We start from the raw sequence: 26,068 nt of genomic DNA on the forward strand, positions 1-26,068 counted from the left end.
AAGAATACGAAGACTTATTTACTTATGGAAACACTAGAAGGAAAGGGATGAATCACATTGGTATTCTAGATATGAATGATAAAACAGCCGATGGTCCTGCTGAGGTTATTGACAACCTGAAAAGATATTTGGCTTCTATGTTCACATATGAAATGGGAAGTGTTGGCTTTTTTTTTGTTGATGCTGTATTTGCTTTCTTGCATCTTTGCCACCAACACTGCCACAACTACTACTAATAATGAAATAAGCAATTTAAGTATGAGAATGCTGTATATCAAATTACAGGCAACTAAATGATTCGATGTTAACTGAGAGGAAAGTGAAAGAGAAAATGCTGAAAAAAATGTAAATAACAGATGTGATGGATCGGATTTATTCCTTTTTATTGAGAGAGGCGGAAAAAGATATCAACAAATCTTTAGTCATAATTATGAGAGCAGCCATGGATTCTGGAAGTTCCTTATGGACTTGGATGTGCACAAATGTATCCCCAATTCACAAAGGGGTATCAAAGTGTGAAGTGAGTAATTAAAGACCTGTAAGATTGTCTTCTGTTCCAGGACAAATAATGAATTCACTGGTTAAAGGAGTAATGCTGGATCATCTAGACAGGAATGAAGTTTTATGTTAGTCACAGCATAGATTTGTTAAGGGGCTTCTCCCACATGTTTAGCAATCCTGTCCAGATTCTACAGGAGAGAGTATATGATGAGAGCCTCATCAATCAGTTCAGCCCTGGAGAGATTGTGCAGGGATCATAGAGTAGAATTTTTCTCTGCTTGGTCTGTGCTTGTTAACAGGAGAGATTGCTTCTACAGGGATGGGATACACTTAAGTAGAAGGGGTGCAAGAATATTTGCTGATGCTATTGAGGCAATGTTAGGTGGGTCGGAAAATTGGTAGCTTGGGGGAGGGATTCACAGACTAATAGATTAACAGTAGCCGCAGGGAGAGGTGGAAATGATTCTTTGCACTATTTCTATTGAAATGAGGAGCAGCCCTGAAAGCCAGTTGCTGGGGATTTTAGGAACTGCTGGGGGTCATAAAACAAGTAAATACATGGGCTGTGTTAGAGTAATTAAGAGTAACAACAGGTGCATGTATACTTGCATGTACATCAATGCTAGGAGTATAGTAAATAAATTTGATCAATTTGAAGTGCTGGTTAAGACATCCAAGGTGGATATTGTTGTGATATCAGAGTTGTGGTGCCACTCAGATATAAGGAATGCAGAATTGGAATTTGGGGAGTACAATAGGTACAGGAAGAATAGACAGGATAGGAAGGGAGGAGGGGTTATGCTATTAGTTAAAAAAACACTAAATCTAGGGAAGTGCATCCAGTTGACATGGGTGGACAGTGCAATGATGAGTCAGCATGGTGTGACATAAGCACTGGGAAAGCAAAAATGAGGGTAGGAGTTTGTTATTAGGCCTAATGACTCCGATGAGTACAATGAACAATTATACAGAGAAATAGAGTGGGTCAGTAAATCAGAGTGTCTTCTGATTTACTGAGTCACTCACACACTAGCAAGACTTTTGTGGATTTATTGGATGATTGTTTTCTACAGCAGCATGTTAGAGAGGCAACAAGAGGGAGTAATACTCTTGATCTGATAATCAGTAGTGATTCGTTATGCATTAAGAATTTGCAGATAAAGGAACCACTAGGTGGCAGTGATCACAGTGTACTGATGTGGGATTTACTTAAAGATGTAACTACCATCAGGGGTAAAGGGAAGGGTTTTTGCTTTTCTAAAGGTGACTACAGTGGTCTCATAGATTTTTTTAGGTTCTATACAGTGGGAACAACCTGATGTTACCAACAGCAAATTCTAAATGGGAAGCATTCAAGGAAGTAATTTTGGAAGCTACTAGGCTTTTTGTTCCAAGAAATACTGCTCTAGGTTTAGGCCCAAATGGATGTCAGATGAATTAATGAGATTCGTGACAGAGAAGAAAAAACGATTGGGATGCACATAAATTGTCAAGCAACACAGAAGCCTATGGTAGATACAAGCTAGTCTGTAATCAAGTCACAAAGGAGGTCAGGAAAATGAAGGCAATTTTTGAAAAATCTTTGGCAAAGGATGCAAAGAAAAACAGCAAAGACTTTTTTAGTTATATAAACTGTAAGAGGAAGGGAATGAATCAGATTGGTCCACTTGATATCAATAGTTTGACTGTAGATGATCATTCTCATATAGTTGCTGAACTAAATGAGTATTTTGCATCTACATTCACACATGAGTTATTCAAGGAGGAGAGGGCCAGATGTTTATCAAACTCTAACAAGGAGTTTAATAATTTTGTAATAACTGAGAGCAAAGTGGAGGAGAAATTGTTGACGTTAAACATAAGAAAAGGCACCTGGGGTAGATGGGATCTATCCAATTATATTAAAGGAGGTGTAAAAGGATGTATCCAAACCCTTAGCCATAATTATGAGAGCTTCCTTGGACTCGGAGGGGGGGGAAATCCCCACGGATTGAAGATGTGCAAATGTATCTCCAGTTCACAAATGGGGATCAAAGGGTGACACAATTATTTACAGACCTGTTAGTTTGACTTCTGTTTCAAGGGAAAATAATGGAGTCACTGGTTAAAGAAGCATTGCAGGATCATCTAGACAAAACAGCAGTAATAATTCAGACACAGCATGGATTTGTCAAGCGGAAGTATTGTCAAGCGGAACCAATTTGATTGGATACTATGATGTGGTCACAAAGTTTGCAGATGATACAAAGGTTGGCAAGGTTATCAGTAACAGTAATGACAGTATGCTGCTGCAACAGGATCTGGAATAGTTGGGTAGATGGGCTGAGAAGTGGCAACTGAAGTTTAACATTGACAAATGCCAAGCACTACATATGGGTAGCAGTAACCACAGAGAAATGTACCAACTATGTGGTGTTACACTCAGGGTAGTGGAGAATGAAAGAGACCTGGGGGTAATTGTGCAGTAAGATATGAAGTTTTCTGAGCAGTGCAGACGTGCTTGCTAGAGTAGGTCATGGAGTCTTCTCAATGATATACAGGAATTTTGCGAGAGGGATAAGAAGGTGATTATTTCCTTGTATAAGGCAATGGTCAGGCCACACCATGAGTACAGGTCTGGAAGTCTGATTTTAGGAAGGATGTAGAGTTGGTAAAATGAGTACAGAGAAGGGCAACAAGACTGGTGAAGGGAACAAAGGGGTGCTCTTATGATGTTAAGTTCTTAATTTCATTTAAGTTCTGCAAATTGCAACTTCTGGAGGTGCCTCCATAGCCAGGTGGGAAGGAGCAGCAGTGTGTAGCACACGCTTCATGATTAGACTGGGGTTCAAGCCTGTCACCACCAAATACAGAGGATGTGGAAAGGTTAGGGAATGACCACCGCATATCCCGGAGCAATATGGCCTTAGTTGCTAATGCTCCTGCAAAAAAAACCAAATAACAATAAAATAACAAGCAACTTCTGGAGACTCTAGGCACTTGCAAGGCAATCTGATTGAGATGTATAAGGCCTTGAATGGATTCTTCCTCTTTTTCAGATTACAAACTTGAGGGGGCATAGATTTAAGCTGAGGAAAGACAATTGTAGAATAGATGTGCGGAAGTTTGATTGCTGGAACAAACTTCCATCTGATGTTGTGGAAGTTGATAGCTCGAATAAATTCATGTCAGAACTAGACAAACATTTGGAATGAATGAATCAGTGAAATGAGAAATGTGTTTTTTTTTTTTTTTTTTTGGCTGATGCTGTATAAGCTTCCTTTCTTGCATCATGAATCTCTACTAATGCTAATGATAATGTCCATTCTTTTATCCATAGCAAGGGATGGTTGAATGTGAGAAGACAGAATGGTTATCAGTGAGGCCCTGGGGTTAGTCTTTTTGGACTAATCCCAGGGGTTGACATCTGATGAGTATGGGCTTGGCACACCCAGGGTCCTGAGCTGGATATCATCATTCTCCTCTTTCTTGGTGATTCCATTCTACTTCTGACTTTTGTTCTCTCTCTCTCTCTCTCTCTCTCTCTCTCTCTCTCTCTCTCTCTCTCTCTCAAGGTAACTCAGTAATTTTTCTTTCAGCTGGTGCAGCATAAGCCTTAGGCTTCCTCGCACCATAATAATAATAATATTGCAAGACACACAGATTGCACCAGGGAAAATTAGTCAACCGAAACTACCAACTACACACTGGTAAAGAGATCGAAGCCATGGAAGAGGGAGAGGCCTTCAAATACTTGGGCAGGCTCAGCAGTTACAGCACAAGGAAATTTAGGCCTGCCTGACCGAAAAATACTATCAGAGACTCAGAAGCCTGCTGAAAGCAAAGCTGAATGGAGGAACACAGTTAAAGCCATAAACATCTATGCAATCCCAGTGCTAACATACTCCTTCGGGGTCATAGATTGGACTAACACTGAGCTGGAGGATATCATGAGAAAGACAAGGACAATGATGACCAAGAGCCGCCAACATCACCAGAAATTAGCCGTGGAGAGACTGACAATTGCATGGAAAGATGGAGGAAGGAGCATGATAGACCTCATTGAGCAACAGAAGACATAGTGATTGCTAACATGAAGGATTACTTCCAGAAACACACAGCAGCACTCCACAGGCCATAAGGAAGATAGACAAGCGGTATACCCCACTCAACCTATGCGAGGAGACCCCTCCCAACCAGGAGGCACAAACGAAGCTAGAAAGATGGGCAGAGAAGACATTCCACGACAGACACTACAATGATCCCCATAAGATCACAGAGATAAAACTGCTCCAAATGCGTGGCTCATGAGTGGGATGCTCTTCCCCGAGACTGAAGGATTCATGCTCGCCATCCAAGACCAGGTAATCAACACCAGGAACTATAGAAATTACATTGCTAAGGAGCCTGGAGTGTCCAAAGGCACGTCCTCAGAAACGTTCCAACACATCATTGTGGGATGCAAAGTGATCACCTAGACTGAGTACACTCATAGACATGACCAGGTAGCCAGGATAATACATCAGAAGCTAGCATGGAAATACCAGTTAATCGAAGAAAGTGTACCGAACTACAAGTACGAACCCCAGGCAGTACTGGAGATCCCAATCCACAAGCTGTACTGGGGTCGCACTGTAATAATGCGAGGAACTTAAGTGGGCTTTTTTCACTTTGGATGCACTGCAACACATGCAACTTACAGACAAAGTAAATATGGGTAGATGTAATCATTTACATGGGACCCTAATATCACAATCATAATTTGTAATAACAGATTCGACTGGTGACAGGCAGTTAGAGATTTCTAAAATTAGGGCAGGGATTTCAAATTGCGGCTATCCACCTCATGTTCTAGATAGAGATGTGAGCTTCAGGTTCACGAATTTGTTACGAAATCTAACCCGCCTCGCGTCAATCAGTTTATCTCTACCACCTACATCCCCTATCAGGGCGTATCGGAACATCTTGTCAGGATTTTGTGTCTCCATCATATACGATGTGTGCAACTTCCGGGGAGGAAATTACAATCTATTATTTCTAAGGTGAAAACACCTGTTCCTCCTTTCCTATGGAGTGGTTCCGTATACCGTATTATGTGTCTGGATTGTGGTGGGTGTTATGTAGGTGAGTCTGGTAGAAGATTGAAAGATCGAGTTTCTGAGCATGAGGTGGCTCTGCGAACCACTAATTTTGAATGCTCCACAGTCGCTGAACATTATTGGGTCGAGCAGCACAATCTTGATCCCCAACGGGATATTGAAATCATCGACTATTCATGTGATTACCTCCTTTCCTATGGAGTGGTTCCGTATACCGTATTATGTGTCTGGATTGTGGTGGGTGTTATGTAGGTGAGTCTGGTAGAAGATTGAAAGATCGAGTTTCTGAGCATGAGGTGGCTCTGCGAACCACTAATTTTGAATGCTCCACAGTCGCTGAACATTATTGGGTCGAGCAGCACAATCTTGATCCCCCAACGGGATATTGAAATCATCGACTATTCATGTGATTACCACCAGCACTCATGACTTGAAGCAATACACATAGCCACCAATAATAGTACTATGAATCAGACGAGGGGAATACACTTACACCTGTATTGCAGTGCGATCATCATGTGTACGTAATTCTGCTTTACCGACACCAGACTCGTGATACATGATCATGCCCAGCTGACTTGTGCTATTGTAACCATCAGTATATACTGAAGTACACCATTCACAGACTTACTGATGAAGAGGCACTTTGCTTCGAGGTGCCTCCGTAGCCAGGTGGGCAGGAGCAGCAGTGCGTAGCACGTTTCTTGATTAGACCAGGGTTCGAGCCCATGACCACCAAATACGGAGGATGCGGGAATGACCACTGCATATCCCTAGAGCAATATGGCCTTAGTTACTAATGCTCCTAAAAAAAAAACTGAATAACAAATAACTTTGCTTTGAAAGCTACTATGTATTTTAAAGCTTTTATTATATATTTTTTAACTCTTTTATCTTATTGTATTTTAATGTTTTTATCTTATTGTATTTTAAAGATTTTATCTTATTTTATTTCTGTTTTATCTTATGTATATATAATTTTTATTTTAATAACTTTATTTTAACCAGTTAGTCGGTCATCACAAGAAACTGTGATGATGATAATGCAACCCAACGCACAAGGCCTGTTTTCTAATGGGGTTTTTTCATCCGGCAAACAGGCAAATTGACTAGAGAACACATGCAACTTACAGAAAAAGTAAATATGGGTAGATGTAATCATTTACATGGGACCCTAATATCACAATCATAATTTGTAATAACACATAAGACAATCTCGCATAAAAGATTGGACATAACCCTTGTGGACAAGAAGTAAAAGGCTACCTAGCTGATTGACATAGCGGTACCCAACACTGGCAACCTGCAGAAAACCCATGGGGAAAAAATCAGGAAGAAGGAAGTACACGAACCTAAGACAGGAGATCAAAGAGATGTGGCATATGCAACAAGTAACGACCATCCCGATCATCATGTCAACCAGAGGTATTGTTCAAAGATCCTACATAAGAGCCTAGCAGCAATAGGTCTCCCAGCGAACAGCTGGGAGACCTATCGCAATCCTGGGAGACCAGAAAGTCGCAATCCTGAACACTTGTAGGATAGTCAGAGAGTTCCTCGACCAACAATAGCATGTTCGAGAGGCACCCAGAGAGGGTAATACTCTTGATCTGGTTATCAGCAGTGATTATTCGGGTATTAAGAATTTGCAGATAAAGGAACCACTAGGTGGCAGTGATCACAGTGTACTGATGTGGGATTTAATTAAAGATATAATTACTCAGGGATAAAGGAAAGGGGTTTTTGTTTCCATAAAGGTGAGTACAGTGGTCTCAGACAGTTTTTAAATTCTGTACAGTGGGATCAACTGTAAATTCTAAATGGGAAGCATTCAAGGAATTAATCGTGGATGCTACTAAAAGTTTCATACCTATTAAGAAATATTGTTCAAGGTTTAGGCCTAAATGGTTATCAAACGAACTAATGAGACTCGTGACAGAGAAGAAAAATGCATGGGATGCATATAAATTATCAAGTGACTCAGAAGCCTGTGGCAGATATAAGCTAGTCTGTAATCAGATCACAAAGGAAGTTAGGCAAGTGAAGGCAGATTACGAGAAATCTTTGGCAAAGAATGCAAAGAAACACAGCAAGGACTTTAGTTATATAAACTCTAAAAGGAAGGGGATGAATCTGATTGGTCCACTTGATGTTGATGGTTCGACTGTTGATGATCCTGCTCAGATAGCAAACAAACTGAATGAGTATTTTGCATCTACATTCACACGAGGAGTTATTAAGGTTTGAAAATGGCAGAAGGTTGTCAAATTGTAGCAGGGTGCTTAATGATTTTGTAATAACTGAGAGCAAAGTGGAGGAGAAATTGTTGAAGTTAAATTATTATAGGAGTATATTAAAGGAGGCAGCAAAGCAACTAAGCAAACCCTTAGCCATAATTATGAGAGCATCCTTGGACTCATCCTTACCTCGGACAAGAAATTTCAACTGATGGAAATTGAACCGCACATTAAATTGGGATTGGAAGCATTTGGAAAGCTTGTAGGCTTCAAGATCAATTTTCCCCTCTGTCTCAAATGAAATGAAATGTTATCCTCCCTGTCCTAACATATGCTTGTGAAACAAGGGCATTGAATGCTAAAGCTTTACTAAGAATGAAGGTTACACAGAGTAGGGAGTGCCGAATTTTCAGCATAACCAAAAGAGACCGAAAAATGTGCATGGATTTGCCAACAAACCAAGGCCTGTGACATCATTAAAAGAGCAAAGCACTTAAAATGGAAATGGAAAGGTTACTCAAGAATAACTGATGAAAAATGGGCCAAAAAATTTTGGATTTGATACTGCTTGACTCTAAATGCCCAAGGAAAAGGCAAAGATGAGGTGGATTGATGAAATTGTAAAATATCTGGTGTACAATGGCAACAGAAAGCATAAGACTGCAGTTGCTGGAAACATGTTGAGGAGTCATTCATCCTGCAGTGGATTGACAGTGGTTGAAGATGATGATGATAATAAGACTCCAGTCTTCAGTGATCACATCCAAACAGGGCCTGGTGTTGCTTTCCATATTTATTAATAGTACTGGTGAAAGCTTATCAGAATTAATGTCTAAGTTTGCAGATGATGTAAAGGTTAGTAGAGTGATTAATGACACTTAATCACCCTCAATCAGGGTTGCTACTGCCACAAGATCTAGAAAAATTAGCAGATAATCTGAGAAGTGGAAATTGAAGTTTAACATTGAGAAATGAAAGGTATTGCATATGAGTAGTGGTAATCCAAGAAGAATATACTAACTGTGTGGTATTTAATGAACAAAGACATGATGTTAATTGTACAGTCAGCCTTGAAGGTTTATGAGAGTTCAGACAGATTTGTTAGCACAGCCCATGGTCTTTTTGTCAATGATACACAAAAATTTTGCCTTCAGGGATAAATATGTGATTATCCTATTGTATAAGGAATTGGTTAGGCCACATCTTGAGTGTTGCATATAGGTCTGAAAGCTTCATTTTAGGAAGGATGTTGATCTCTAGGAATGAGTGCAGAGAAGGACAGTGAGATTAGAGTGGGAAACAAAACATACTCTTTTGTTTCCCACTCTAATCTCACTAATAATCCTCTTACCAAGAAATGCTTTTATTTTGCAGATTGCAGTGTCTGAAAACTAGGCACCTGTGAGGAGGTCTTATTAAGGTGTTTAAAGCTAAATATTTATGGCATCTTTATTCTTGCTAAGACAACACAACATATGGGGGGGGGCGACATAAATTTAAGTTGTGGTAGAGTGGTTGCAGGATAGATGTACTGCAGAAATTTTCTATTAGCTAGTGGATAGTTGATTATTGAACAAACTTTCATCTAGTGCTGTGGAAGTGAATAGTTTGAATAAATTTCAGGGGTTACTAGGCAAATTATTAGAGGGTACAGACAGGTGATTTGCATTTTTTTATTTTTATTTTGGCTGATGCTGTATGAGATTGCTTTCCTTGCATCCTTTTCAACTATATATTCTATTAAAATAGCTTTTGTTTACAGCTTCTGGCATCACAGCATCTGCTCTCTCTTCATTGATGGTCATTGTAATGAAGGGAATGTTTCTAATTCATGTGGAATTAAGTATTGAGTTATTCCAAGCATAACAACTGTAATAAATGTAATAAGTAAATGCAACTATAATAAATAATTTAATATGATTGGATTTAAAATACACATCTTTCAACAGTCATGTAAACTATAATTTTTATAATAAAAATTAAAATAATTTTTATAATAAAATAAAAATAAAAATCCTGGTTTCCTAATGAAAATCACCATTCTAGGTCAGTGGTCATCAACTTTTTTTATTGTGGGTAGTTTTAGCCAATTTAATCCTGGGTTTTCAGCTAATGGGTCAATATTCAAATTCAAACAAATTTAACAATCCTTCTATTATGATATTATAGGGAGGTTCCAAAAAAGATTTGTATTCACCCCAAAGTAGGTGTGATAGAAGGTTGAAACAAACACAGTGTATTACACTTTTTCGTATAAAAAGGCAAAAATTCTGGAAGTCACCAGAATTTTTGCTGCCTCTCAATACAGTTCTGCAGGCCAGTTTTGCAGAATTCCTCTTATTTTCCTTCAAACCATGACTTGACAGCAGAAATCATCTCATCATCAGCAGCAAAATGTTTTCCACAAAGAAAGGACTTCAGGGCAGGGAAGAGGAAGAAATCCGAGGGTGCAAGGGCAAGGTTGGGGATAATAAGCCAGCTGTGGCAACCACATTTGTGGGCACACATTGTAGTATGCGAGGAATGAGCAGGGACGTTATCATGGAGTAGGTGCACACCTTTTGACAACTTTCCCCATCTTTTTTCTTTTATAGCAGCACGCAACATTATGATGAGGTTGGAATAATATTTCGCTGTCAGAGTACAGCCCTTTCGAAGGTAGTATATATTAGTATTACACCATGCTGATCCTAAAAAACTGGCATCACCTTGCCAGCACTTGGTTACACCTTTGCCTTTTGGTGGAGGTGGTGATTATGCATGCTTCCATTGTTTTGACATTTGTTTAGTTTTGGGATCATCATAATGATGGATCCAAGTTTCATCCATCAGCCATGAAAAAACTCTTCTTGCTTTTTCCTGGCATGTCAATAATGTTACATTCACTCGTTGTGTTCTTTCTTCCTGGTAAGGGAATCAGATGTCTGGGAACCCATCTAGCAGACACTTTACTCATATGCGCCTGTTGATGAATGATGTTCACCACAGACTCTACACTAATTTGGAGCTCTGCGGCTAGTTCTTTGATGCTAATACAGTGATCTTCCAGGATTAATGCCTTAATTTTTGCAACACTCTCTTCTATTACAGCAGTTGCTGGGCATCCTGCATTTCTTTATCAGGTACTGAGGTTCTTTCACATTTGAATTGTTTATATCAATGTGCAACAACACTAACCTTGGACAGTCTTCTCCATAAACAGCAACGATTTCTTCATGGATTGTTTTTGGTGTTTTTCCCTTGCAGAAAGAAGAATTGAATCACTGATCTGTATTTCACTTTATCCATTGTGACACTTCATTTTATTCAGTACTGCAAATAAAAAAAAAAAAAATGAACTCTCAGATGAAAACCAAACATTTGTGTGGTTGCTAAAGAGTAAAATTTCGTCTTTCTATCACAACTACTTCTGGGTGAATACAAATCTTTTTTAAACCCCCTCCCTGTACAAATTACATGCATATATGCACTGTAATAATCTTATATCTATAATGTAAAAAAACTTTTTTTTATTTTGAAAAAAAATTTCTCAAATGTGTCAACAAAAACATTCTTGTGGGTCACCACAAGTCATAGGTTACAGACCACTGCTGTAGATCTTGATGTGATTCTGGGTGCAATACTAGTTTTTCTCAGGATCACTTTTTGTTTGCTGATAAGACTTCAGTGACTTGGTTGCTTGACTGCCTTGATCAACTGCTAATTCTGAATTGCTGGAGCAATTTGAAAATGTTCGATCAATTAATCATTCAATCAAATGCTCAGTTTTGTTTAGTGCTCTTACAGACACTTTGTTTTTCTTTCTCATTTCACTCCATGTTAATCTGTACAAAGAGAGTATTGTAATTATTTTGCTATATCACATATGATGTGATGTAGCAAAATGAGAATTCTATAAATTCTGCAATTATTGGTTTAATTTTACTGTTATCGAGTTTCATGGATCAAACTTTGTAACTGTTGTTGCAAAGTTCGATCTGTGTACAGATGTGTACAGTTCAAACTTTATATATGTTTAATTAACCCCAGGGGCTCACATCTGGTGAGTATTTGGCACACACAGGGTCCTGAGCTGGATATCATCATTCTTCTCTTTCTTGGTGATTCCCTTCTACTTCTGACTCTCTCTCTCTCTCTCTCTCTCTCTCTCTCTCTCTCTCTCTCTCTCTCTCTCTCTCTCTCTCTCTCTCTCTCTCTCTCAGGGTAATTCAGAATTTTTTTTTTTTTTTGGCTGGTGCAGCATAAGCTTCAGGCTTCCTTATACCATATGGCTCATAATAATAATAATAATAAATCAACTTGTTTTTATTTGCTAGAGTAATGAGGAACCTTTTTTTTAAATTGTAAAATAGGGAAATGTTGGTTTTCCTGGATATAATGGAGAGAAAGGTTTCATTGGAGATCATGGATTTTTGGTAAGTATGGGAATATTTAGAAGTACAAACAAATAACTTTTCTAGTAATCTGTCATTTAACTTTCAGTTATCTATTCTAGACATCTGCAATTTAATTTTGAATATCAAGGATATCAATGTTTTGATATCCTTGATATTCAAAATTAAATTTTTTCAGATATCAAGGTTTTGACAAATGAGTGGGTGAGAGATACCACCTCTTAATTGCATATTGCGTACTTATTAGAATATAGTTGACTACTCAAAATCATTCACTAAAATTATAATGTTAATAGAAAAGAAAAGAAAGATTGCAAAAATAGTTATACTTGAGGAATCAATGTTAAGGTGGCTTTTAGAGAGAGTATTTTTGTCTGTCTTGAGTTAGTTATTTATCATGCTGTGCCATTTAATTTGGAATCCTGTGGAGGAGGGGGTTTGAGGATACAGCCTGTGCTAGATGAAGAAGAGATAAATTTCAAGTGTTAATCATCATAATCATCAAGATCCACTGTGTCATTCTGGAAGGTGACACCTCCAATGCAAGAGAAAGGGCTTTGTTCTCATGTTTTGGCCGGCATTCTGGACTCCTAGGTGAAGAAATGAAGTGGTTTCATCTGTTATTTTGAAGTTCATACTTTAAGTTCACTAGTTTGATAGTATAAACCAGAGCTATGATGCTCAATAAGTTCTACATTGATTTCAATATTTGTAGAAGAATAACAGAAATTTACCTCCATATATGTAGAACACTTCCGTATGATACTCTCCAGAAATTAAAACTTAATATAACATCAAACCAAAAATGATTACAGTAAAAAATAAATTGAAAACTATTAAAAAATTGTTTTTTAATTGTTTTCCTTGCATAACTTTCCTTGTTTTCCCTGCTCATGCATAACCCAAACAGTCTTCTTTTCACACTTCCAAGGAATTTTGTTTCCTTTTTAAGTTGTAGCCTTTAAACTTCTATACAGTATTCCATTCTGTATATACCCCATTCAACCATTGTTTTGCCTGGATCTGATCATATTGTCCTGCTTAATTTGTTATATATTGGACCAGATTTTTATTTATTGACCATTTTGTGATTTCTATTATTTCTATTATTAGTGTTAATTTTTATTATTTTTTGGAATTTCATATTAATTGTATATTATTTTGGTTTTTTGTCTGCATCTTAAACCCCACTTTCATGATTTCTTCTCCTAATTCTTATATTGCCTTCTCTGGTTTCTCAGAAATATTTGCTAATGGTATTAAATAGGTTTGGCAATAGAAAGTAAATATTAAGATACTTTCTATTTGAATTTCTTTATTCTCTTCTAATTTTTTAAATGCTTTCTAATACTGATCAGCAGAATTTTTTGGTTATTGCATTTTATTTCTATTTTTATTGCATCTACTGTTACCCTCTAATTCATTTTTTTATTTGAAATGTATGACTGGTGAATTTCCCTAATTGTTTGGTAGCATTTTTATTTCCTTGGTCTTTAACATGTCTGTTTTGATTATTGATTCAAATGCTTTCTCATAATCTCTAAAATGTAAACTTAAAAGGAATTTTGAATTCTTGTGTTTGTTGTAATATTTTGTTTATTATATGTAGGTGATCTATTTTTGAGTAATACTTTCTGAATTCTGTTTATTCTCTTGTAATTGGATGAAATTTAAGATAGATTGAAATTTCTACTTATTTTGGTAGAAATTTTATATGTAGTGATAAACAAACCGATAGGTCTATTTTGTATCCTTGTTTCTAAAATCTGTTATCCCTCTTATGTTTCTAAGGTTAGGATAGCTATCCTGATTTTAGGCATTGTATGAATATAATGGTTAGTGTTGTTTTAGTCCTTGTGCTGTGTCCTTTTTGCACTTCTTTTCATTGCAAATTCAACTTCTATTAGTTATTGGCAAGGTTTATTCTTCCCTCCTATTGCTTTTTTTTTTTATAGTTCTTGGAAAACTATAAAAAAAACCTATTTCTGTTAATTTTTTCACTGTTTATTGTTACCTTATTCTTTTGATTTTGTATTTTGCTTTCTTCCTTCTCTTATGTCTTTGTAAGTTTTTTTTGAGTCCATTATGCCATCTCTTGCCACATTTTGGTATGTGATCTCTGATTCCCCCCCCTTATGGTTTTACTGAGTTTTGTATACTCCATTTGGTATTCCTATCAGACCTTGCTTCTTCTTTCTTCTCCTTTCCATTAGCTTAAGAATGTCCTCTCCAATTTTCCCTTTCTTGGTAGCTCCTCAATTTTATTTGAAAGTTCTTTTATTTCTTTCTGAGTCTGTTATTATATTCCTTGGTATTCTTAAATGTTTGTAACAGGACTAAAGTGCTAACTTAACTCCTTTAAACTTTTCCTTTTTTATTCTGAAATTATCTGCGTTTATATTTTTAATTACAGATATTGTCAGCGTTTCTCTTTCAAATTTTGTATTTAATATAATTTTGCTTATCAGAAATTTACTTTTTACTGGTTCTTATTTTATTGACTGTATACATATTTATAAATATGAAATTAGTTTTATCTTTATTTATTTTACCTGGATATTTTCAGGTCCAATCTGGCATTTTGAATTAAATATTTGTTGTATTAGCTGAAAATTTTACTAACATTCTCCCCCCCCCCCTATTTTTTTTTTTTTTTTTTTTTTTAGAATAACCATTAATACCAACTACTGTTTTCTTGTTGCTTTCATTTTTCAACACTTTATCAGTGTTGATAAAGTGTATCAGCATTAAAATCACCAATACAATATTGAAATACACAAGGAAATACCTTTTTCCTTGTGTAATAATTTTTTAGTTTTTTTATAAATTTATAAATCTTATCTATTTATAAATTATTATTATAAATAGATAATAATCTTCATTATATACTAACTTGTGGTGGGTGCATAAACCAAAATAATTTTCATTCTCAATTTTTTTACTTGTCTTTAGCGTCATTTGCATAATTCTATCAGCGATGAATTTTACATCTGTTCTGCATTTTGTGTCTTCTATTATTCATAATTATTCTGTTTTTGGGTTTTAGGATGCAGTGGTGCAATATGGTCTAGACTGCTCATCAGCAGTCTAGACTGTATTGCACCATTGTGTATTATGTCTTTACGAATGTATGTTAATGGACCAATTTGCATGTTGGGCAGGCTGAAAATCTTGGAATAGCTCACAGGGAAAATCTATTCCAAGATTGGTTAACTACAGATAACTTCCTGGGGTTTGCTAACTACAGCTGATTCCCTGAGATTGGTCACCTACTGCCTCCATTGAAAGGTGCCTTTAGAAATTCATCTGATCATCAAGAGGACTCGAACTGAGACCTTTCCAAATGAATAACAAGCGGTGAAACCACCGTACTGTCACAGAGGACATTATCTGATGCAAACTTCAGTTTGTAAGCATGGTGTCCTGCTGGTATTTATATATTTAAACTTTTGCTGATAAAGATTTTTAAGAAATTTAAGTTAAGTTAAATTAAATTTAATTTAAGTTAAGAAATTGCTGAAATCTTAAAAGCCTTTTAAACTCTTCTTTTAAAAATTCAACATAGATGAATTAATTGAATAAATAAAACAGTAACTTTTATGTTGCAGCATAAGTTAATATTGAAATTTTTTTAAAGATAGACTTTCTATGGAAAATCTGCAAATAGATGTATGATTGCATAGTTAAATGTTCAGCTTATTTTTGTTAGCATTAATACTGTAAATACTTCCCATTTCAGTTTAAGGTACCCATAATTGGTTATTTTTTATGAAGATTTTCTGACTAATGAATTTAAGTTATACTTAATGCAAAGGCACTGATAATCAGTATTTGATGTTTCAGTAGTCTCACTGATTTTTTCATAAAATACAATTGGATTTATGGCTCTAAGGTTTACCACTCAAGTGTTTCAAGGAATGTAAAGATGTGGATATGAATTCTTCAGTTTTTAATATGAAACAGCATATGTTTTATGATATGAAAGTGTGTGTGTGATGCTACTGTATATAAATAATGTGTTAAATATTACACATTATTTATAATTAATTGTTAATTTAAAACTATTTTTATATACAGCAATGTGCAACAATATGTGGTACTGAGTGATCTCAGCTATACACCACTCTAGTAAGATATATTAAAAATGAATTGATGAAATGATTATTATATATTTAAATACTCATCTGTTTTCTGTTTGTAGTTGAATTATAATATAATATCAATGCCCTTACTTATATAATTACAAAAAAAAATAAAATAAAATAAATTCCAAATTTAGCATTTTATTGTTAGCATGGTTTAAAGATGATTCTGAAAACTTCAACACATTTTGAAATAATATGTTGAAGTAACTACTTTGTTACAAGTTTGTAAAGGTGAAGTTGATATTTAGTAAAAAGCAATAACAAAAAAAAGTCACAAAATAAATTTTTGTCAGTTGAGCAGGCCAGCATCATCATGGAAAAACATTTCTCACTAGTAATCATTATATTGAATTGTATTACATTATATTGAACAAATGATAGCCAGTAGCCATCATTTGGCTGAAGAATGATCACAAGCAGTCAGCAGAAGTATTGTGCCATCGCACATCATCATCATCATCATTGATTTATTGAAGAATGATGATATGTACCATGAAAAGCTATGCACACAAAAAGAAGCATTTCAGAATTCATTGTGTGGTTAAGTGATGAAGATTGGGATCATGAGTGATCTCAATCTTTATCACTATAAGTAATTTGGAGTAATAAGTTGCACTTTTAATTAATTGATATGCAATGCAATTCATACAATAAAATTGTTCATTTAATTTTAAAATGTAATGGATGCCAATTTGGTAAATTAATGTGATTCCAGTTTATGGAGGATGGCATGGTACAGTTATGTTCTGCCTTAATAATTGACATTATTAAGGACATTCTGCCATTCTCCATTACTGTAACTAATGTAAGGAGAGAAGCCAGGTGATTGGCTGTTTGAACAAGATATGTCATGTTACAAAAAAGAAGAAGAAAAAAAAGTTAATTGGTTTAAAAATCATAAAATTGTGTCTAGAGTGCTAGCTATATTGGATCTATTGGTCACCTATCACTCACAAATGCTGTGATATGTGATAAGGTGCTTGGATTCATTCCATTTTTTTTTAAAATCATCATCATTGCATTGTCAGGATTAATGGGTTGTTAATAAAAGTGCCTCTTGGTTGTCAGACTGAGTGGACAGATACTTTTTTATGGCTCCTTGGTCTTGTGCTAAGTTCTGTGGCTTAATAAGATGGAAAACGATAGATGAGAGTTAGTGGTAGTTGTCCAATAGTTTTCTAGGTTGGATACATATTTGTGTTGAGAGACAGTCACTTGACCAACTCTCTGTTTTAAAATGTGAGGTTGCAATTCAGTATTGTACAGTTGATAAAGCTAGGATGAACTGGTAACAAACTCCTTGTCTTTTTAAATTTTTGCATTGCTTACATTTTATTTAAATAATTACTTTATATTTTTCTTGTAAATAGAAGTTTTTGACATCAGGATTTGGCAATCATTGAAATTTTATTATTTTTTTAAATTTCATGGTTGGTATTATCATAAAATTGAAGGATATAAAATCTTATTTAACTTCAATCCTTCCAGGACTGTCTTGCCTTGCTTCTCACTAAAAGAATCTGCTGCTGCTCTGCTCATTTTTGACAACCAGATTTTAGACAAGAACACATCGATACTTGGAACCTTGAATTCTAAACCTTCTTGGCATGTGCATGTCATAGATATCACTTCCTCTGCTGTGAAAGAAACTTTTTTTTTTTTGTCTCCCTCTTGTCATTATTTTTTTTCTATAACAGTTACTAATCCTGCACAAATCACAAATCCTCAGGATAGTGGGATATTCCTCCCAGTTTGTGTTGGTGATTCCAGAACACCTTTTTAATACCCCTACCTGTAAGAGTCCAGGTGAGGTTAAGTAGTGCCTGCTCTTACACATTCACTGCACTCAGTTTCTTCTGCATACCTTTCATACAAATATTTTCATATCATGAGCATTATTCTTCTAAATTAGCAATTTAGAAGAACAATGCTAATCCCTCTGTGTACTTCCAGTCCTATCTCAAAAATTGTGAATTTTGTTGCAGTTGTAAACATCTGTTTACTACCTCAACCAGTAAACATTTATGTTCCAAACTCACTGAAAACTCTCCTTCTTCATTTTCTTGCCATGTGTACTCTACAATAAACCTTTCTCCTTATGTAATTCCAGGAAATTACAATATATACCTGATGCTGAGTTAATGTACTCATTTGTGTTCTTGAAAAACTGTACATTAACTGAATGTATGATACCAGACATTAATTCCCCATATAAACTCATGTAATTTACAGAGATATGTTCTCTAAAGTTTTGCAAATAATTTGATTTATGTGTAAATTTTTCATCTATCCATATTTTCAAATGTCTTTATTTCTTCCTTTATGCTATTCACACGAGTGGAAATAATTCATTGACTGCTCAAACCCATTTTCATGTTTCATAATTCACTCTTTATCTTTTGCTATCATACTTATGAGGGGACATAAGAAGATTTAACAAAAGAAAAGTAGAACAAGCATTAAGGGAAAATAAAGGACTTAAATCAGCAGTCATGAGCAGTAATACAGAAAGACAAATCATGCTGAAACTGATGAATAGAGATGGTGTGCATATAAATAGCAGAGAAGGCATAATTCAAATAGCAGAAGGCTACATTAAAGAATTACATAAGGAGCAAGGAAATGATGCAAGAAGTGGAGAAGATGGATCACAAGTTAGCATCATATACGACATACTCGGTATCCTTCCTGATGAGGTAGAACATGCATTGAAGAAAATGAAGAATCAAAAAGCCAAGGTGAAGATGAAGTTACTGTAGGGTTGTTAAAATTAGGCGAAAGAGACATGACACAGAAACTGGCAAGACTCTTCAAAAATACAGGGAAGGCATGATGCCTAAGGAGTGAAATAATGCAATTATAATTTTGTTGCATAAGAAAGGAGATAAATCAGAAATTGGAAATTATAGATCAATTAGCTTGTTGTCCCATATTTATAACTTGTTCACAAGGGTCATTACTAACAGATTAGAAAGAATACTTGATGAGAATCAACCAGAAGAGCAAGCTGGCTTTAGGACAGAATTTTCTTAACTGTGGATTACCTTCACATAATATCACAGCTAATGGAGAAAGCAAATGAATATAAAATGCCATTATGCTTGGCATAAGGCAATTGGGCCTTGGAAAGACAAGGCATAGATATCCCATTCAATATGATTTTGAAGAAAATATATGAGAACACTATCTCCTTTATTAGACTAGACCAAAGACAGTAGCAAATTTAAAATTGCGAAAGGTGTTCAACAAGGAGACGCAGTATCTCCAAAGTTGTTTACTGCTGCCCTTGAAGAAGCTTTCAGAAGATTGGACTGGTTGCAGAAAGGAGTCATTGTGAATGGAGAGTACCTAAACTATTTATGATTTGCAGACATTGTGATCATAAGCCATGATCCTGAAGGATTAGAGGAAAACCTTAATCAGTTTTGCAGAGTTAGTAAGGATTTCTGACTAAAGATGAATATGGCTAAAACAAAAGTAATGATGAACAAGTATGCCACAGAAAGGGATATAATTGTTGAAGGAGTAGGAATTGAGAAGGTCGATTCATATACTTATCTCAGAAAAGTCATTAGCTGTAATAATGATAAATGCCTGGAAGTCAAGAGAAGATTGAATTTCAGATGGATAGCATTCAGGAAATATAGTAACATACTGAGGAGCAATATTCCAATTTGTCTGAAACGTTCAAATATTCCAATATTCCAATTTGTCTGACTTATGGAAGTGAAATTTGGGCACTCAACAAACAAATAGAAGAGAAGTTGAAAACTACACAGTAAAGAATGGAACAAATTATATTAGGAATCAGACTGTTGGATAAGAAGAGAAACACATGGATTAGGCAGCAAACACAAATAAAGGACATTCTTATCAAAACTAAAGAACTGAAATGGACTTGGGCAGGACACATAGCTTGAAGACATGATGACAGAAGAAAACAACAGAATGGTACCCAAAAGGAGCTAAAAGAAAACCTGGAAGACAACAACAGAGATCAATGGATGAAATTCAAAATTTGTGGGCAGTAAAGGGTTTGGCCATTGCACAAAACAGAAGGAATTGGAAAGTTGCTAGAGGCCTTCATCCTGTAGTGCAGTGGTGTCCAACCTATGGCCCATGAATAATTTTTATATGGCCTGAACGGAAGGTGGACTGAACCAGCATTTTAGAGAATCACACCACTGCGTATGCAATTGTCGAGTTTGACTGTATTAAACGTGCACCTGCAGTTCAGTGCAGTCATACGAGTATCTGCGCTAAATGCAGTTATGTATGTATCAATCTTTTTATATTATGAAATTCTACTAACACAAAATCAGGGAAATTCATCTATTGGAAGAAGCCACACTGGAAATAAAAAAAAAAAAAAAAAAACTGGTGTAAAACTGATAATACTACAATACGCATTTGATTAAAAAATAAAATTTGTTTTTAGGAAACAATATCGGTACATCCTGTTTTTTGGGTGTATATTTGATCTTCTAACGAAATTTCAAGGAAATATATTTATTGTTAGTTCTGTTATAAACTTTGAAAAATGGTGTGCAAAAGAATAAAAAAAAATCATCCACTGTGAATAATGGATTATTTTTTGTAATGCATATTGTTGCAAAAATTACAATATTTTGTAACAATACAAAGAATGCTATGGCTAATGGATTGTTCACAAAATATTGTTATTATTTGTATTGTTACAAAATATTTCAATATATCCTTGGAGTACATTTGATGTTATTAAAAGGGAGAAATTCATTTTTAGTACAAGCCAAAAAAAATTCACCATCCAGGGTCATATACTGTTTGAACTCTGCATTTCCTGTTTTGAGTTGCAATAAAAAGATATATCATCATTCTTCTCTTTCTTGGTGATTCTTCTCTCTCTCTCTCTCACTCTCACTCACTCACTCACTCACACACACACACACACACACACACACACACACACACACACACACACACACACACACACACACAGGGTAACTCGGAAATTTTTTTTTGGCTGGTGCAGCATAAGCCTCAAGAGCCTCAAGGTTCCTTGCACCATATGGCTAATAATAATATACCCTATTGAAAACTTGATTTACTCTCTCTCTCTTTTGGTTTTACTATAACTTGAGCCGACCGGGCTAGCCGAGTGTACCTGCCCGGCAACCCAAAGGTCGCGGGTTCGATTCCCGCCTCGGGCTTGGATCAAAGTATGGCAAAAACCTTGGGAGGTGCAATATGGCCACAGAAGCCGATGCGCCAACAACTACCAAAAAAAAAAAAATACTATAACTTGAGAAGGGATTGTTTCCCCCACAATGAATACTGTCCAGATTGCAAGCCATTATTGCTCCACTCTGTCTTCTAAATTGCGTTATCTTGAGATTATCCCCTTTGGGGATATTGGCAAGTACTTACATCTGTTAGAAGCAGAAAACAGTTTATATTCCCCCATGGTAACAAATTATCTTTAGTAACATAAAGGGTAACTTCCTGTTTGATTTTACAGGGACTTCTCAGAATAAAACGCGTATTGTTACGGTCTTCACTGCAGTTGACATTGTTTCCAGGTGGGGAATATTGACAAGTACTTTGCATCCATTTGATGCAGTAAACATTCCCCACTACCCACATTACAGGATTACTTTATGTGCAGTAAAGGGTTACCACTGGTGAATTTTACGAATGTTCATTTGAAATTGCTTCGACACCAGTTTTCGAAGTTTATTACACAGCTATCTATTCATAGCTGCTTTATAAATTTCACAGTCACATTTGACTGTACCAAACGTGTACCTGTAGCCAGTGCAGCCATACAAGTATGTACACTAAATGCAGTTATGTATCAATCTTTTCATGTTGTGAAATTCTATTATTTTGATATTACTTGTTCATTTTACTGAATTATCATTAATTTGTGCTGAATTCAAAAATCGTCCTTAAAAATGTCCTGAAAGAAGGAAGTCGATTTGAAGTGTCGTGTTTTTATTAAAAGGTGGACTGAAGATTATTTCTTCGTTGAGTACGACGAAAAAGCAGTGTGTTTGGTGTGTAAGGAGATGTGTCAGTTTTTAAAGAATATAATTTAAAATGACGCTATGATTCCAAGCATAAATCTTATGATAAATATAAAGGAGTGTTGCAAAAAGAAAAGTGTTCAAAGTTGCAAAATGAATTAAGAAAACAACAAAACACACTGAAAACGTATCAGTAAAAAAATTTATCTGTTGTAAGTGCCAGTTATCAAGTTGCACATTTGATTGCTTTTGAAAAGTCAGTGATGGTGAATTTGTTAAATGGTGTTAAAAGTCGTGGAAGAAATTTGTCCAGAGAAACGAACAGTGATACAAGACATTAGTTTGTCTTGACAAACAATTATGTGAAGAGTTTAAGATATTGGAAAGAATTTGTTCGAACAACTTTTGGAAACCATAAAACAAATTAAATATTTTAGTGTGGTACTGGATGACAGTACTGATGTAAGTGACACAGCCCAACTCCTTATCTTCATATGTGGCATTAATGTTAATTTTGTACCAGTTAAGGATTTAGCTGATCTGCAAAGTATGCATAGAACAACTACAGGTGAAAGTCTTTTTGAAAATTTTTGCCAATCTATTGAAAAGTTAGAATTAAATATTAAAAATCTGGTAGGAGTCACAACTGACGGTGCAAAAAATATGACTGGAAGAAAATGATAGCTATCGGAACTGAACCTCCAATTGGAATTCACTGCATTGTGCATCAAGAAGTTCTCTGTGGGAAAGTATTGGATCTACAACACATTATGAATGTGGTTATTTCAACTGTAAATTTTATAAGATCATATGGCCTTAATCACTGTATGTTTCAACATTTTCTTTCAGAAATTGAAGCTGAATACGGAGATGTAATTTTACATAGTTCAGTGAGATAGCTTAGTCGTGGCGAAGCGTTATATCGTTTCTTTAAACTGCACCATGAAATTGATATTTTTATGACAGAAAAAGGAAAACTAATAAAACAACTATCAAACATGGAGTGGCTGTTTGATCTTTCAATTCTTATAAACATTTCTAGTCATTTAAATGCTCTTAATTTAAAACTACAAGGGAAAGGAAAATTGGTCTCTGATTTGTATGGTGACATCAAATCATTTAATATTAAGTTGTTATTATTTGAATCCCAAATTGAGCGAGACAATTTAGTTCACTTTGAATGTTGTACCGAGCTAAAAAAGAAACACACATTTCCAAAGAACCATTGCCTCTCATTATTAAAATTACTTTTTGTTGAGTTTGAAAGTCGATTTGCTGATATAAGATCCCATGAAAAAGACATAAGCATGTTTGAGAATCCATTTACTTCTATGGCTGAAAACTACAATCCCAGCTTGCAGCTTGAAATTATTGATCTTCAAGCCAAAACATTGTTCAAAAGTATATGGATTGCAAAAATAAACTACTTGAATTCTACAAGGCTCTCCATCTGAAAATTTTCTGCTAATAAAAGAAAATGCCATGAAAATGGCTACTTTGTTCAGATCAGTGTATGTTTATGAGCAAGTTTTTTCATGCATGAAATCAAATAAATATTTTAAAAGAAACAGAATGACAGATGAGCATCTTCATTCCATATTGAGAATTGGCGTCACAAATTTTCAATCAAATTTTGAACAGTTACCTAAAAATATCCAGCCTCAATCATCTCATTAAACGTTAAGTTTTGTTCAGTGAATGTATTGTGTGTTGTATTTAATAAAATTTTCAAATATTTTCGATTTTAGATGTGTTGTTATATTTATTTATTCACCTTAATATTGAAAAGCAGTGATTCTTTCAGCTTTTCTTATCATTTTCTTTTCTTTTCAAAAGTAATGCATACATTTCCTTTTTCACCCCAGAGTTCCAGGAACACCCTCACCTTTTCTCTTTTTCATCTCAACCACATGGTATAAAACAATTTTTCAAGTTAATGCTAAACTAAAATTATGAAAACTGATAATACATAACCTTAGAGGCGCCTCCGTAGCCAGGTGGGAAGGAGCAGCAGTGTGTAGCAAGTGCTTCTTGATTAGACAGGGGTTCGAGCCCATCGCCACCAAATACGGCGGATGCGGAAAGGTCAGGGAATGACCACCGCATATCCCGGAGCAATATGGCCTTAGTTGCTAATGCTCCTAAAAACCAAATAACAACAACATAACCTTAGCAGCAATACTTGAGATTGCTAAAATAATACCGAAAGCAAAACCAAATTCTGTGTTTCAGTTTTGCTTTCAGATTTTATTTTATTTTGTTTTATTTTATTTTATTTAGACATTATTTTGTGATTTTCTGATTTTGATGTATTTATTCTTTACTCAGCCTTGTAATTGCATAAAAGTATCGGTAAAGGTTTCCACGTGTTTCAACTCCGCTACGTTAGTAAATTTCCCGCCATTGTGATACGATAGTTGTATGCCGTACTAGATAGCGTTAGTTGAACTTCGTTAGCAGTTAAATTGTACGTTTAAATAAATACATATAACGACTTAGATTACAAACGTAATATAATTAATTATATTTAACATAATTAATAACATAACATAATTAATTAATAAATTAATAGAATCATGACTCAGACCAGAGCAGCAAAGCAAAAGGCTCAAGCTAATGGAAGCGCTGTGGCTCAGAGCAGAACTGAGGGGTGCAGTTGTCCTCTGACTCACAGCCTTATAAAATGCACTGTTTGCAGAGCAATCGGGTACGGGACATGATACTGCCAAGGGGGATGTCTTTGTGTGTGCGCGATGCAAGGAGTGTATCGATATCAGGCAACAACTCGGCGTTCTTGTGGGCCTATATGAGAGCTTGAAGGACAGGGTGGATGCCCTCGAAGAAACTAAATTGAGGGGCCCATCAAGCTCTCAGCTGCCCACATCAATGCCAGAGCTTGCACTTGGGCATCGCGTGACACAGAGACAACCCCCAAGGCAGAATGCGCTGGTCCCGAAGGAACTAGTAGTTGTTGGTGACTCTATTGTCAGGGAAACGGGGAACATGCTTTGTAAAAAAGATAGGTGGAACAGGACCAGGGTATGTCTGCCAGGGGCAAAGGTTGATGACGTTGTAGAGCGAATATCATCTTTTAAGGGCACAAAAGGTGATATAGTTGTACACGTTGGCACTAATAATATTAAGAGTAGGAGACCGGCAGAATTACTTAACAAGTACAGGTCACTGTTGAACAAAAGCCGAGAATTAGGGTTGAATTTGAAAGTGTCTGCAATTCTGCCCAGACACGATAGGAGGGAGTATATGATGAGAGCCTTGTCGATCAATTCGGCCCTGGAAAGATTGTGCAAGGCTCAAGGGGTAGAATTTTTTTCAGCCTGGACTGTACTTGTTAACAGGAGAGATTGCTTCTACAGGGATGGGATACACTTAAATAGAAAGGGTGCAAGAATATCTGCTGATGCTATCGAGGCAGTGTTAGGTGAGTCCGAAAACTGCCAACTTGGGGGGAGACAAAGACGAATAGATTAACAGTAGCCACTGGCAGAGGTGAAAGAGATTCTTGCACTGCTTCTATTAGAATGAGCAGAGGCCTGAAAAACAAGATGCATGGTATTTCAGAGACTGCTGGGAGCCATTGCGGTACAAGTAAACACATGGGTTGTGTTAGGGTAGCTAAGAATAGAAACAGGTGCAGGTATACTTGCGTGTACACCAATGCTAGGAGTTTAGTAAATAAATTTGATGAAT

General features: G+C 35.8%; 1 protein-coding gene across 1 annotated transcript in view; it reads left to right on the top strand.

The window, feature by feature from the left end:
- Positions 1 to 26,068, top strand: part of LOC150080841 (uncharacterized) — an 852,072-nt gene that overhangs the window by 207,461 nt on the left and 618,543 nt on the right. The window contains exon 8 of the mRNA XM_090381010.1: positions 12,169 to 12,231. Coding sequence (XP_090237136.1) covers positions 12,169 to 12,231 — 63 coding nt within the window. The remainder of the gene's footprint in view (positions 1 to 12,168; positions 12,232 to 26,068) is intronic.

This window comes from Mastigoproctus giganteus, chromosome 9, assembly GCF_048544385.1.
Source record: "Mastigoproctus giganteus isolate SK-2022 chromosome 9, ASM4854438v1, whole genome shotgun sequence".
Lineage (NCBI taxonomy): Eukaryota > Metazoa > Arthropoda > Arachnida > Uropygi > Thelyphonidae > Mastigoproctus > Mastigoproctus giganteus.